At 37.9% G+C, this 16,254-nt stretch overlaps 1 protein-coding gene across 10 annotated transcripts in view; it reads left to right on the forward strand.

Moving 5' to 3' along the window:
• Nucleotides 1-16,254, forward strand: part of Phkb (phosphorylase kinase beta) — a 223,399-nt gene that overhangs the window by 33,299 nt on the left and 173,846 nt on the right. For 9 of the 10 annotated variants that reach the window (XR_001778385.2, XR_878767.3, XR_001778386.2 and 6 more), the window contains 3 exons: nt 1,483-1,572; nt 3,959-4,097; nt 5,560-5,659. Coding sequence is in view for 7 of the 10 variants with exons in the window: in XM_006530531.4 (XP_006530594.1) it covers nt 1,483-1,572; nt 3,959-4,097; nt 5,560-5,659 (329 nt within the window). In the remaining 3 variants the exon portion in view is untranslated. Of the gene's footprint in view, nt 1-865; nt 928-1,482; nt 1,573-3,958; nt 4,098-5,559; nt 5,660-16,254 lie in introns of all 10 variants that reach the window. The other variant, NM_001364411.1, reaches the window with a different exon arrangement.

Raw genomic sequence — 16,254 nt, forward strand, 5'->3', positions numbered from 1 at the left:
TCCTCTAAGCAATACTGTCCTTAGGTTACACATTCATGCTTACAGGTTGTGATCATTTGCATCCAGTGTATCTTAGTAGATGAACTTCACTAGGAATGTATAGTTTCCCAAAACTTTAATAACATGCTAATTAACAGTGGCCCTGCTGTTCTATCCCAGCTGACAAACTTTGCTTATGTTTATATCTGCCTTTAGCTATGGCAGAGGTCAGAAGGATGCTCTTATTCTCTGCGTAGCTGAAGGAAAGTTGTTCTAATGATCTGTGTATGTTTGCAAAGGTCTCCATTCCTTACTATGGAGCCATTGCAGTTGGTACCATTACTAATCGCCTTTAGAAAATGTCTTAACTTAAAGCATAGTGCTTCAGTTTTCTCTCTGTTTGAGGGGAGTGGCTCATGCTGCCCACGTGGAGGACAGGTGAGAGTCAGTCTTCTCCTACTGCGTGAGTCCGTAGTTGAGACTCAGTTAAGTGTGAGGACAGGAACCCTTACCTGGTGAGAAATCTCTCAGCCCTTACCTGGCTTTAAATCAACATATCAAATATATTAATTTTATGAGTATAAATGATTTTTATTTAATTTAAAAATAGACTCTTAATGTATGTCAATATCATTTATCCAAATTGGGTAAATATAAGTTAATTTTTATACTGACTTCTTTAAAAATATCTGGTTCATAGTATCTGAATTTTAGGGATGAGTTAATTATGAACTTGAGATGTTATGATTTCTTAGAGCTTTTAACAAGAATGGAGCTAGGACTTAGTACTTAGTTCAGATGTCTCCCTTTTGTGCAGCAACTGAGAAAGTGCATAATCAAGTGTCGAATTTTTGTACTCATTTTGTGATTTTTGTGTATTTTGTAGCCTTTGAGCAGTGTGCTTTGCTAATGCCTTAGGATGGTTTCCATGACTGAGAAATATAAGAAGTGAGTTTTGCTTGTTGTCAAGATAATAATGCAAGAGAACTTGGGAGTTTAAATTTTTCAGTATGAGACATAACTGAATGTAGAGTGAATGGCTTTGGGGTGTGTGAGATACTGAAACATAGCTGGGTTTCTTTATATTGTATGGCTCTGGGGTGTGTGAGCCTTATCTTTCTTGTTTGAGGTATTTGAAGTGTGATCATTCCACCTTCTAAGTATTAGCATAAGTAACATGGTCTAGACTTAAGAACTTAGATCTGTTTCTCATTGGAAAGTAGTTGAGCTCCTGATCACTCGAGAGCGTTAAGAGTAGTGGGTTGTTAGACCTTGTATTCACTGCACCTTGGTGGGTGGAAGACAGCATTTAGGGCTCTTCTATGATTGCTAAGATCTTTTCTGCTCTTCTCGTACTGAAATTTTGACCAGGAATCAATAGGGTCATTCAGAAATGAAACTGAAAATTTCATTGTTGGTTATTGCATCTTCACTTATTTAGAAATTTTCATCATTTTTCTGGGTGAGAATGACTTAATTTGATGAGTTTCCTTTTTCTTTTAGGCTCAGTTTATGAACCTCTTAAAAGCATTAATCTTCCAAGACCTGATAATGAAACTCTATGGGATAAGTTGGATCATTATTACAGAATTGGTAAGCACCGATTACTAGTATTCAATGTTCCATAGTCATATTTCATGTTTTGTTGAGTTATTATTCTATAATTTGAAGATGGGGTAGTTTCTCTGTGTAAGTACCTGAATATTCTAGTTGTGTATTTATACTGGACTGTTAAAGGGAATCCACAGGTCATACCTGGCCCATGAATAATTTTGTTACCACTATCTTTTAATATTTTAACTTTCCTAAGTATTAATATATTGTATTTATTCATTTATTTATTTAGGTATTTTCAGACAGCATCTCTGTGTAGTCCTGGCTGTCCTGAAACTCTATGCAGACCAGGTTGACTCAAACTGACAGAAGTCTTCCTGTCTCTACTTCTTGAGTATTGGGCTTAAAGGTGTATACCACCACAACAACTTTAATAGGCTCTAGAACTTGAGTATGTTTTTGTTTTGGTTAATGAATAAATGTTTCATATGAGTGTAAGCCTGATTGTTTACATATGGTCAGTTTCTAACTCACTGAAGCAAAAGATACACTCTCAGATTATTGCTCCCACTAACAGGATCAGTTCCTCCAGTGGGTTTGGTTGTTGGTTGGTTTGATTTTAAGTTATGTTTATCTATGATCAATGTGGCCAATGTGAGTAAGCAACTTTGAGGTATATATGAATGGAATCTTTCTTTTTTATCAGACCATGAATTGCGTTGTCCATTGTTTTTTTGTTTGTTTGTTTGTTTTGTTTTGTTTTTCTGGTAACCTTGCTTCTTCTTGTCCTATTATGGTAAAGAATATCCAATTTCATTCATCTCCCAAAATATGATTTTCTTTTTTGTCTTTTCAATCTCATGTAAGCTTTATTTCAGCTTATTTTCCACCAGGATTTTGGTCTGTACTCTTTTATTGTACTTGCTGTTATCTTTATAGTAATAACAGTCTGAAGAGGACTAATTGTAGTTTTAAAAGAAATAGCCAGTGGTTACTGTTGCCCTGTTGGGGGCCAATTCTTTACCATGAGAAAGATAAGAAATGTTGTGGAGAATATTTGTTCAGTCTGAAAATACTGAGTGTAGTGTGGCATACCTGATCTCAGCATCTAGGAGATGGAGATAGAAAGATTGTGAATCGCAGACTAGCTATGTAGTAAGGCCTTGTCTTAGGAAAGAAACAAACAAAGCACAAAGCAACAGTGTGTTAAGAATGTCAGAGCTGCAGAAAGGGAGCGGTGGGGAGCAGAACTGAACACTTCCTTCCAGGCCTAGCGTAGCTATTGCACTCTAGAACTTAAAAGAGCTGTATAAGATTGGACATTTAACAGCCTGACATGGAATGCAGTGGGCCTTGTGAGACCCCACCCCTGCCTCAGGATTTGTGCTTGGTTGATAGGGGAAGGAGAGACATTTCAGTCTGGTCAGGTACTGAGGCTCGTACAAGCAAACCCTCACCTTTATTCCTGTAAGAAACTTTAATGACTGGGTGAGGGAGACATAAAGGAGAAGGACGCTAGTTGGGAGAAGGTAATGTTGAACATGATAAAAATATAGTACGTGTATACATCAAAATATCATAATGAACCCATTATATATAACTAACATGTATGCCTTTACATTGTTTAAATGAAAAAAGATAAGAAAAGAAGAAGATGTTATATCTTAATCTAGATTGTATTGATTGAATGTATTTTAGGAAAAGTGTTTGTCTAAAATCTGACAGAAATAAAATATACTGTAGGAACTCTAACAATGTAGTGTTGTGTATTAATTTTCCTGGTATGTGACTATGTCACAGAGAGGAAAGCATTGATTTCAGACCTATGCTATGTCCACACTCATTTACCCATTGCCACCCTTGCTATATAAAAATGGAATTTTACTTTTGAAATGTAAACATATTCCTAACCTGTACAGTTCAGTAAGTATGGGAACTCCCTTTGGCAAATGGCAGTTGTCAGTACAGGGCTCTGGCCTGTTTGTGGTCTTCCTTTTTTCTTCCTGACTTGTGGATCACTTAATTTTCAAAACCCAGAAGAACTGGCCTTAAAAGAAAGCCATTTATTGTACATTTGCTTTAAGTTTCCTATTTAACCTAGTTTACCAAAAATATTATAGTCCTATTTTTTGGTTAAGCTTTTCTGCTCCTTGTATGATTATCTTAATAAGATCAGTATCATATGTTAGCATTAAACAGCATAAATCCAGACTTTTAATGCTCTAAGTAGTTGGAGGCTTTCTTCGCATGTATAAAGACAACTTTGTGCAGTATGGATTTGCAGTGGGCTAGAGTTACATGAAGCAGTTTAACATCTTCAAAAATTTCATGCTAAAGTTAAGTTTAGAAATAATAAAACTTTCAAGAATAGGATGAATAAACCAAGAGAAAGGACTGACTGTGCACTCATTCTTTGTGGTTGTAGTCAAGTCAACGATGCTGATGTATCAAAGTCCAACTACCGGTCTCTTTCCTACTAAAACATGTGGTGGAGAAGAGAAGTCCAAAGTGCACGAGAGTCTGTACTGTGCTGCGGGTGCCTGGGCCTTGGCGCTAGCATACAGGTGGGCTGCCGTCTGTTCTCCTGCTAACTCCACGTGGACGAGTTTTATAGAATTAGTGCTTTAAAAGAACACTACAAAGTATATTTTGGAGATCATTTGATATATTTGAGTATAGACTGTATATTACATAACATACCATCAACTCTTTTAAGTGTGGAATATAATTAGTGTTATTATTAGTTATGTTATTTAAGAGAATGGCCTTTTTCTCTCTCTCGAGATACTTCTAACAGGTAAATACTCATGAAGTTTGTAGCCTTCAACTTGTGAAGAAAAATTATTCTTAGCTCTGGAATATAAAACAAGATAATATTAATAATTGGTGAATCTAGGTAAAGAATAAATGGTTATTCATTACAGTATTACCTTAACTTTTTTGCACATTTGAAATAGCCAAGGGGCAGAAAATTGCTTTTAAAAAAAGTATATGAAACAGAGGGATGGAAGTCAGGCACCAGGCTTTCCCAAAGCCCTCAGGAGAGAGCCGCGTCTTCCATACATCATCCGTACAGATCTCAGGGAAGTCAAGAGAGTCAGGACAAATGCATGATGTGTTCGCTTTAATGCCCACATTAAACAGGCTCAATGAGTGACAGTCTTGAATAATTTACTTTTTCTGACATTCATCATCCTATGTATATGAAGTCTACAGAAATAAAATTTCATATACTTTATTTAGTGAGGCATGGGATACATTTTTAATAAGTGGTGATGATCTGCAGACACTTCCTGTAAACGAAACAATGAATGTGTGTCATACTTACGTTTTAGCTGTGGTTATTTCTGGTTATCTCATCTACCTTTTAAGGTAATTCATAATTAAAAGACTTTTTTTTTTTTTTTTTGGCCTAGAAAAAATATCTTAATCTAGTTTAATGGTTAGATTTTAACTGTTATCTTTTTAAAGCAAGAGAGGTAAAATATGACCAATTCATTTTTAAATGAAAACCTGAGCCTATGACACTTCATGGCAGAGTATGCCATATATGTCATTCGATGGGTATGTGTCTACTTGAGGGAATCTTTAAAGACTAATATGTAGAGTACAACAAATGAACTGTGTGCCAAATTTAATATTTGCTTTTTTGAATCCAACTGGGAGTTATAGATCATAAAGAGATAGGTTGTCTGCATTTTGTAACAGCGAATTTAAAATGATTGTGCGTGATTTTTTTTCTAATATACAAATAAACTTTAAATTTCAGCCAGATCATTTTAGAAAACTCCCTTCCCCAAAAATTGACTCTCCTGCAAAGCAAGGGAAAATCCATACAAACTTTAGCATGAGACTTTTAATTGCAGTATTTTATATCTGCGGGGAAGATGAAATTTCACTGACAGAATTGGTAGATGTCACCAGAACAGAGGATTAGCCAGTTAGTCAAATACTTAATTATCAAAAGCTCTACTCCCTTTTCAAATGCAATTCCAATTTGTTTCCTGAGTTATCTCTCTCACCCAGGCGCATTGATGATGACAAGGGACGGACCCATGAGCTGGAGCACTCGGCCATAAAGTGTATGAGAGGAATTCTCTACTGCTACATGCGGCAGGCTGATAAGGTAAAGCACGTGGGCTGAAATGCTCATATCCTTCTAAAGGATTAATTTGCACAGTACTGCAGAACCCTCTTCTGAAGAATGTACTTTGAAAAGGTAAAGCTACATCCTAGGATGGTCTCTATAGTTCAGATCGGCCTCTCCCTTCCCAGTCCAAGCCTTTGAAATCCTGAAACTGTCGTAACATCATCAAGTGTGGAATAATTGAAAATGTTTGTTCAGATTCAAGTTTGTATTCTAGATTTGTTGTCTCTTTGATAAAGATCCATATTCTTTATCAAAGAATATCGAGGCTAACAAATATTCATCGTTCTAAATAACTTATTATTTAAAGAATACCGTTGTCAGCCTTAATTTTGGATGTGTGAATTTCTATGGCAAAAGGGAATTTTAAAAGTATAATGTCCCAGTCAGGTGTGCTGGTACACACCTTTAATCCCAGCACTTGGGAGTCAGAGGTAGGTGGAACTCTACATTCTGGTTCATCCAGGTCTACAGAGGTAGTTCTAGGACTGTCAGGGCTACACAGCAAAACCATGTTTCAAAAAGACAAAAAGTATAACGTCTCATTCATTCGCATTCAAAGAAGCCAGGAATTACAGCTTTAGGAGACAAATGGAAGGCAGTGACACAAGGATGTAAAGTTTTCTTTCCCACGTTGTGGCATGATTAGCTGGTAGGTAATGGCACTTTATAAATATTCTTCACTTTTACTAAATAGTTACCACAATTAGATTTTCTTTTAAGTACAGCTTGAGTTTAACTTAAACTACTCAATTATAAAGAACTAACATCTGTCAAATTATAAAGAATTAAAATGATTTTCATTAATTTTATTAATTCATTAACATAATTCTGTTATTAATATAGACCATTAAAATAAATGGTGAGTTGAATCATTTTGGAATTTTATCTTGCTAAAATTTCTTCTCTGTAGGAGACATGAACAATGTCTATCTCTCTTTCTAGAGTCCTGATGACAAACTAAAATACTCCAGGAAAGCTTACTGTGGGGAACCCGTGGGTTTATTAGATTAACCTACAGAGCAGTGGGTGAGGGGTTACAGACTGGTATATGTGGCCCTAAAGAAGCTATGTTAGAAGGTCTGCACCAACATGAACGATGACTCTCCCTTGGCCACATAGATGGAGCCTCTTCCTAGTCCTCCCAGCCTATATATTCTGAGTCCATTTGCAATCAGGGTAGAATTCATAGAACTAGCTGGCTGAGATTTGGAGTTAAATGCTTGGATAGGGATCACATGCCTCTTTTCTCCTTGTACCTACTTCAGTGATTGGATGTCAACAGTCAACAAGCTCAGCTGTGATGATCTTTTCTAAGCTGGCACTTTTAAGCTCATGAAGATGGTGGCTCAGAGTATGGGCCTGGACAACACTATCTATACCACAATTACGTCAGTTTCAAGTATTCTTATTGCCATAACCTTTCCTGATACCTACATTGTTTTGGAGTAGGAAAGTAGAATATATTACTGTAATCCACATGGAGTATGAGGGACTCATTCATTCTGAGATTGATTACCTAGATTAGTGTCTCTTACCATATGTTCCATGGACTTTTGCTGAAGAGATATGAACAGACATCTGCTTCCCCAGAAAGGATATAAACAGCAGAACAAAGTATAATCCTACAAAAGTCCAACTTGGCAAATCTGTGACTTTTCTGTGCTTTCCATGGATGAAAAGTTGCACAACAGCATAGGTGACTCCAAATCAGCCATACCACCAAAGAAAAGTCTTACTTCATCATGGATGACAACTAACTTATAGCTACAGAGACAGAACTATTCTTCAGTTAACCTTCTATAGTTTATGTATTCCACTGTCAGCTTAGGCCACAGACCACATACAGACCAGGCATACTTACTGTGAGGGAGATGTACAATGGAGGGACAGAGATCTCAGTTGAGGGTTAAATAACTCTCCTCCTAAGAGGAAAAGGCAACAGGCTGGATCTTGGGTCTTCTTTTTGTTGTTGTTGTTTATTTGCTTTTTGTTTAGAGACAGGGTTTCTCTGTTGTACTGTGCTTATCCTGGAACCCACTCTGTAGACCAGGCTGGCCTCCAACTCACAGAGATCCACCTGTACAAACCTCCCAAGTGCTGGGATTAAAAGTGTGGGCCACAAAGCCCAGAAACAGGGTGGATCTTACATGTCTGTTTCAGGTAGGCACTGACGTTCTGATGAAGGTAGTTGTTTTAGTTTTATGTATGTTTCTGTGATAAAATATCCTGACAAAAGCCACTTGGAGGAGAAAAGGGTTTGTTTGGCTGTCAGTTCTAAATTATAGCCCATTATTTGGGGACTGTCAAGGCAGAAAGTCAAGCAACAAGTCAAACCACACCCACTGTCAGGAGCAAAGAGAATACTCACTCCCTTGCCTATTGGTCCCACACAGATAGCTTTCTCATGCTGTTCAGACCTCTGTCTAAGGGATGGTGCTGCCCCCAATGTGCTGAGTCTTCCTCCTGCAATTAGGAAACAAGGCAGTCCCCTACAGATAGTCCCACTGTTGGGGTTCTGGAGCCTCTCCACAAACCATACAAACACTGATGTCAGTCAGACAGAGATGGTTTATTGAACACACACCATAAGACTGACAGCTGCAGACTTGGGAGCTGAAAGCTGTGTGCCAAACATTTCTCAGGGCCAGCTTATAAAGGCTAACACCTCAAAAAACACAATGAGCTTATTATATGCCAGTGCAGGAAGCTCTGCTGAATGGTCGGTCAGCCCGGACTCAAGCCATTTTAGAATAAAAGTTTTTATTGATCTTTAACTTGATGGGTCCTAAGTGAAGCTTGTGGTTGTGGAATTTCTTAAGATTAACAAACTTCATAACTCACAGAACATAACAGGCTATGTGGTCAGCATAACCCTGCTCTGAATCAAGTTATTTTTCTGTGTCAATGTCTAGTAGGCATAATACAGCAACAATATGAGATAGCTGGTAGGCATGGGACAAAATGTCTACAGCTGTGCTGGTGGGGCAGGCCTCAACACCCAAAGGCCAGCCTGATGTAGGTATTTCTTCATTAAGGCTCTTGACAAAAGATCCTATGTTTTCTTTTCAGTTTGAAACCAGCATAGTGAGTGGTAAGAGTAGGAGAAAAGTAATCTAAACCGTCATGCTTCTTATTTCTCTTCCTGTTGAATGAGCCATTTCTTCATGAATCTATAGAACTGTGAATATTGTTTTATTACATATGTGTGCTGGTACACATGTGTGAAAGTCAGAGCACAACTTGCAGAAGTCCTTACTTTCCACCAAATGGGACACAGGAATGGAACTCAGGTTGCTTAGCCAATGTACCTTTACGTGCTGAGCTCTCTCTTCTACTATGAGCATATGTTTATTAGTGTGTGTGTGTGTGTGTGTGTGTGTGTGTGTGTGTGTGTGTGAGAGAGAGAGAGAGAGGGAGAGGGAGAGAGAGAGAGAGAGAGAGAGAGAGAGAGAGAGAGAGAGAGAGAGAGAGAATGTACCCTGGTGCATATGTAGAGGACAGAAGACACCTGACCAGAATCAGTTCTCACCTTCCACCATGATTCAGGGTCTGGCTTGGTGGCAAGCCATATTTTTAGGCCTTTAAATGGTGAAATAATTCTCTCTTTACATTTTTAGGCCTTTAAATGGTGAAATAATTCTCTCTTTACATTTTTTTCCCCATTAAACAAAAGCATATTTGTAGATGATTTTGTTGTTTGGCCTCAAGCTTTATGTTCTTCATCTTCTGCAGTAAATTTATAATCTAGAAAGTCTGAGCTTTTCTACTTTCATTGGACCATGCTTCTTGGTGTTCTTGTAAAAACGCTAGATAAAAGGTTTTACATTTATTCAGAAGTTGACATGATTGCATGGAATTGTCCTTGATTTGTAGGATATGAAACAGTATCATTTTGTGTTTTATTATCTTGTCTGGGCTATTGGTTATTCTTCTTGGTTATTCTTCTAATGTCTTCTAATATTCTATTTGCTCTTGTCCTGGCTAGTTTTATGTCAGGTTGACACAGCTAGAATTATTTGGGAAGAGGAACCACAATTATGAAAGTGCTCCCATCAGATTGGCCTGTAGGCAAGTCTATGGTACATTTTCTTAGTTAGTGACTGGTGTGGGAGAACTTAGCCCACTGAGGTTGGTGCCACTCTGGGCTGGTGGTCCTGGGTTCTTTGAGAAAGCAGGCTGAGCAAGCCACAAGGAGCAAGCCATAAACAGCATCCCTCCATGGTCTCTGCATCAGCTCTTGTGTCCAGGTTCCTTTTCCTGATTTGCCATTGACTGAGATGTGAAGTGTAAGTGAAATAAACCCTTTTCTCCTCAAGTTGCTTGACGTCATGGTGTTTCATCATCACAGTAGAAGCCCCATAGACAGCTTCTTTTTCATCATTCTTGTGGAGACCACACACAGAGCTTCACAGCTGACATGCAGTAATTTAGCTTGGAGGTCTTTATGGTGATTATGCTTTGTCTTCATTTCATTTAAAATGCTGCTTAGTAGTTTCTATTCAATTAGAAATACACTGAAACTTTGTAGAATTTGTTCTTCCAGAACAGTAGAAAGGATGGGATGCTTATTTTCCTCTAGATGCATATTTTAAGGTTATAAATTAAGAATGGATGACAAACTAACTATCCCAAATAAGCAATTTACTCACAACACAAGTAAAATAAAATTCTGATAGATATAGTTTAGAAAAATTTCCTCTAATAATTTCCTTGATCTTTACTTGGCAAATGCTAAGTAGCCTATAAAATACTAATTAATGTAGTTTGTTTCTTGACTGTTTTCAAGAGTATATTTTGTTTGAAGTTGACATACAACATACCCCATTAATTTTCAAAGCTTACAGAATCTGAATATTTTTTTCTGAAATCTTAAATTGCTTGTCTTTTAACAGCTTTGAAATTCAAAGCCATTATATAATTCCCCATGTGAACATCTTTAATCATCTAGCTGTTAGTTCTCCCCTGACATAGTGGTTAGAAATATACTTTCCTGCTGGGTTCTTGCATGTCTTGAAGACAAATGACAAGCATCATCTTGTCAGCTGTAGTGGTGACTTCATTAACCTGACAAAACCTTGTCCTGTTAGATCCCTATTAAATGGATGTACTGGTTAGTTGTCAGCTTGACACAAATACAATCACTTGGCATGAAGGAGCCTCTATTGAGGGATTGAATTGTGTACATCAGTTTGGTCTGTGTTTAATGATTAATGTGGTAGAGCCTAGCCCACTGTGGGCGTCATCACACCTGGGGATGTTGTCTTTGGCTATGTAAGAATGCAAGCTGAGCAAGCTACGGAAAGCCGGGGCTGAACACTAATTCCTTCATGGTCTATGCTTTAATTTTTGCTTCATGTTTCCTGTCCTGACTTTTTTCAGTGTTGGACTATAACCTGTAAGGTAAATAAACCCATCTCCCCTCCACCAACTTGGTTTATGTCATGTTCTACTAGAGTACCACAGGAACAAACGAGGTCAGAAATAGTTACCAGAGAGTCGGGTTATTGATGTGTCACACTTGACCATGTTTAAGAGAGGGCTGTGTAATAATTTGGAGCTTTTGGCTGGCAAAGCTACTGAGTGCTCAGGGTTTAATGGGCTGTTCTTTGAGGGACTGGAAGACAAAAGTATTGAGAGAAATGTGGATTATGGGAGCCTGGATTTTGAATCTTTTTATTATTATTATTATTATTATTATTATTATTATTATTATTATTATTATTGAGTATTTACTTCATTTACATTTCCAATGCTATCCCAAAAGTACCCCACACCCTCCCACACCAACTTCCCCACCCACCCACTCCCACCTCTTGGCCCTAGCGTTCCCCTGTACTGAGGCATGTAAAGTCGGCACGACTAATGGGCCTCTCTTTCCACTGATGGCCAAACAGGCCATCTTCTGATAATATGCAGCTAGGGACAAAAGCTCTGGGGGGCAGGAGGGAGAGTACTGGTTAGTTCATATTGTTGTTCCACCATAGGATTGCAGATCCCCCCAGCTCCCTGGGTACTTCCTCCAGATCCTCCAATGGGGGCCCTGTGATCCATCCAATAGCTGACTGTGAGCATCCACTTATGTGTTTGCTAGGCCCCGGCATAGTCTCACAAGAGACAGCTATATCAGGGTCCTTTCAGCAAAATCTTGCTAGTGTATGCAATGGTGTCAGCGTTTGGAGGCTGATTATGGGATGGATCCCCAGGTATGGCAGCCTCTAGATGGTCCATCCTTTCATCTCAGCTCCAAACTCTGTCTCTGTAGCTCCTTCCATGGGTGCCTTGTCCCAATTCCAAGAAGGGGCAAAGTATCCACACCTTGGTCTTCTTTCTTCCCGAGCTTCCTTTGTTTCACAAATTGTATCTTATATCTTGGGTATTCTAAGTTTCTGAGCTAATATCAACTTATCAGTGAGTACATATCATGTGAGTTCTTTTGTGATTGAGTTACCTCACTCAGGATGATGCTCTCCAGGTCCATCCATTTGCCTAGGAATTTCATAAATTCATTCTTTTTAATAGCTGAGTAGTACTCCATTGTGTAAATGTACCACATTTTCTGTATCCATTCCTCTGTTGAGGGGCATCTGGGTTCTTTCCAGCTTCTGGCTATTATAAATAAGGGTGCTATGAACATAGTGGAGCATGTGTCTTTCTTACTAGTTGGAACATCTTCTGGATATATGCCCAGGAGACGTATTGCTGGATCCTCCAGTAGTACTATGTCCAATTTCTGAGGAACAACGAGAGTGATTTCCAGAGTGGGTGTACGAGTTTGCAATCCCACCAAAAATGGAAGAGTGTTCCTCTTTCTCCACATCCTTGCCAGCATCTGCTGTCACCTGAATTTTTGATCTTAGCCATTCTGACTGGTATGAGGTGGAATCTCAGGGTTGTTTTAATTTTCATTTCCCAGATGATTAAGGATGCTGAACATTTTTTTAGGTGCTTCTCAGTCATTCAGTATTCATCAGGTGAGAATTCTTTGTTTATCTCTGAGCCCCATTTTTTTAATGGGGTTATTTGATTTTCTGGAGTCCACCTTCTTGAGTTCTATATATATATATATATATATATATATATATATATACCCCTATCTGATTTAGGATAGGTAAAGATCCTTTCCCAATATGTTGGTGACCTTTTGTCTTATTGATGGTGTCTTTTGCCTTGCTTTGCAATTTTATGAGGGCCCATCTGTCAATTCTTAATTTTACAGCACAAGCCATTGCTGTTCTATTCAGGAATTTTTCCCCTGTGCCCATATCTTCGAGGCTTTTCCCCACTTTCTCCTCTATAAGTTTCAGTGTCTCTGGTTTTATGTGGAGTTCCTTAATCCACTTAGATTTGACCTTAGTACAAGGAGATAGGAAAGGATCAATTCACATTGTGCCAGGACCATTTGTTGAAAATGCTGTCTTTTTTCCACTGGATGGTTTTAGCTCCCTTGTCAAAGATCAAGTGACCATAGGTGTGTGGGTTCATTTCTGGGTCTTCAATTCTATTGTATTGGTCTACTTGTCTATCGCTATACCAGTACTATGCAGTTTTTATCACAATTGCTCTGTAGTAAAGCTTTAGGTCAGGCATGGTGATTCCTTCAGAGGTTCTTTTATCCTGGAGAAGAGTTTTTGATAGCTTTGTTTTTTTGTTATTCCAGATAAATTTGGTGATTGCCCTTTCTAATTCGTTGAAGAATTGAGTTGGAATTTTGATGGGGATTGCATTAAATCTGTAGATTGCTTGTGGCAAGATAGCCATTTTTACTATATTGTTCCTGCCAATCCATGAGCATTGGAGATCTTTCCATCTTCTGAGATCTTCCTTAATTTCTTTCTTTAGAGACTTGAAGTTCTTATCATACAGATCTTTCACTTCCTTAGTTAGAGCCATGCCAAGGTATTTTATATTATTTGTGACTATTGAGAAGGGTGTCGTTTCCCTAATTTCTTTCTCAGCCTGTTTATCCTTTGTGTACAGAAAGACCATTGACTTGTTTGAGTTTATTTTATATCCAGCTACTTCACCGAAGCTGTTTATCAGGTTTAGGAGTTCTCTGGTGGAATGTTTAGGGTCACTTATATATACTATCATGTCATCTGCAAAAAGTGATATTTTGACTTCATCTTTTCCAATTTGTATCCCCTTGATCTCCTTTTGTTGTCGAATTGTTCTGTCTAGGACTTCAAGTACAATGTTGAATAGGTAGGGAGAAAGTGGGCAGCCTTGTCTAGTTCCTGATTTTAGTGGGATTGCTCCAGCTTCTCACCATTTACTTTGATGTTGGCTACTGGTTTGCTGTAGATTGCTTTTATTATGTTAAGGTATGGACCTTGAATTCCTGATCTTTCCAAGACATTTATCATGAATGGGTGTTAGATTTTGTCAAATGCTTTCTCAGCATTTGTCGAGTGATTATGTGGTTTTTGTCTTTGAGTTTGTTTATATAATGGATTAAGTTGATGGATTTCCATATATTAAACCATCCCTGCATCCCTGGAATGAAACCTAGTTGGTCAGGATGGATGATTGTTTTGATGTCTTCTTTGATTCGGTTATTGAGAATTTTATTGAGGATTTTTGCATCGATATTCATAAGGGAAATTGGTCTGAAGTTCTCTATCTTTGTTGGGTCTTTCTGTGGTTTAGGGATCAGAGTAATTGTGGCTTCATAGAATGAGTTGGGTAGAGTACCTTCTGCTTCTATTTTGTGAAATATTTTGTGAAGAACTGGAATTAGATCTTCTTTGAAGGTCTGATAGAACTCTGCACTAAACCATCTGGTTCTGGGCTCTTTTTAGTTGGGAAATTATTAATGACTGCTCCTATTTCTTTAGGGGATATAGGACTGTTTAGATCATTAACCTGATCCTGATATAACTTGGTACTTGTTATCTATCTAGAAATTTGTCCATTTCATCCAGGTTTTCCAGTTTTGTTGAGTATAGCCTTTTGTAGAAGGATCTGATGGTGTTTTGGATTTCTTCAGGATCTGTTGTTATGTTTCCCTTTTCATTTTTGATTTTGTTAATTAGGATGCTGTCCCTGTGCCCTCTAGTGAGTCTGGCTAAGGGTTCATCTATCTTGTTGATTTTCTCAAAGAACCAGCTCCTCGATTGGTTGATTCTTTGAATAGTTCTTATTGTTTCCACTTGGTTGATTTCACCCCTGAGTTTGATTATTTCCTGCTGTCTACTCCTCTTGGGTATATTTGCTTCCTTTTGTTCTAGAGCTTTTACGTGTGTTGTCAAGCTGCTAGTGTGTGCTCTCTCTAGTTTCTTTTTGGAGGCACTCAGAGCTATAAGTTTTCCTCTTAGAAATGCTTTCATTGTGTCCCATAGGTTTGGGTCTGTTGTGGCTTCATTTTCATTAAACTCTAAAAAGTCTTTAATTTATTTTTTTATTCCTTCCTTGACCAAGGTATCATTGAGAAGAGTGTTGTTTATTTTCCATGTGAATGTTGGCTTTCTATTATTTATGTTGTTATTGAAGATCAGCCTTAGTCCATGGTGATCTGATAGGATGCATGGGACAATTTCAATATTTTTGTATCTGTTGAGGCCTGTTTTGTGACCAATTATATGGTCAGTTTTGGAGAAGGTACCATGAGGTGCTGAGAAGAATGTATATCCTTTTGTTTTAGGATAAAATGTTCTGTAGATATTTGTTAAGTCCATTTGTTTCATAACTTCTGTTAGTTTCACTGTGTCCCTGTTACTTTCTGTTTCCACGATCTGTCCATTGATGAAAGTGGTGTGTTGTAGTCTCCCACTATTATTGCGTGAGGTGCTATATATACTTTGATCTTTACTAAAGTTTCTTTAATGCATGTGGCTGCCCTTATATTTGGAGCATAGATATTCAGAATTGAGAGTTCCTCTTGGAAGATTTTACCTTTGATGAGTATGAAGTGCCCCTCCTTGTCTTTTTTGATTACTTTGGGTTGGAAGTCAATTTTATTAGATATTAGAATTGCTACTCCAGCTTGTTTCTTCAGACCATTTGCATGGAAAATTATTTTCCAGCCTTTCATTTTGAGTTATTTTCTGTCTTTATTCCTGAGATGGTTTTCCTGTAAGCAGCAGAAGGTTGGGTCCTGTTTGTGTAGCCACTCTGTTAGTCTATGTCTTCTTATTGGGGAATTGAGTCCATTGATATTAAGAGATATTAAGGAAAACTAACTTTTGCTTCCTATTATTTTTGTTGTTAGAGTTGGCATTCTGTTCTCGTGGCTGTCTTTTTTTAGGTTTGTTGAAGGATTACTTTCTTGCTTTTTGTAGGACGTGGTTTCTGTCCTTGTTTTTTTTTTTTTTTTTTTTTTTTTTTTCTGTTATTATCCTTTGAAAGGCTGTATTTGTGGAAAGATAACGTGTGAATTTGGTTTTGTAGTGGAATACGTTGGTTTCTCCATCTATGGTAATTGAAAGTTTGGCTGGGTATAGTAGTCTAGGCTGGCATTTGTGTTCTCTTAGTGTCTGTATAACATCTATCCAGTATCTCTATGGAATCTTCTGCACCTGAGATTCTCTCTTCCATCTCTTGTATTCTGTTGCTGATGCTCGCATCTGTGGTTC

The sequence above is a fragment of the Mus musculus genome, chromosome 8 (genome assembly GCF_000001635.26).
Source record: "Mus musculus strain C57BL/6J chromosome 8, GRCm38.p6 C57BL/6J".
NCBI lineage: Eukaryota > Metazoa > Chordata > Mammalia > Rodentia > Muridae > Mus > Mus musculus.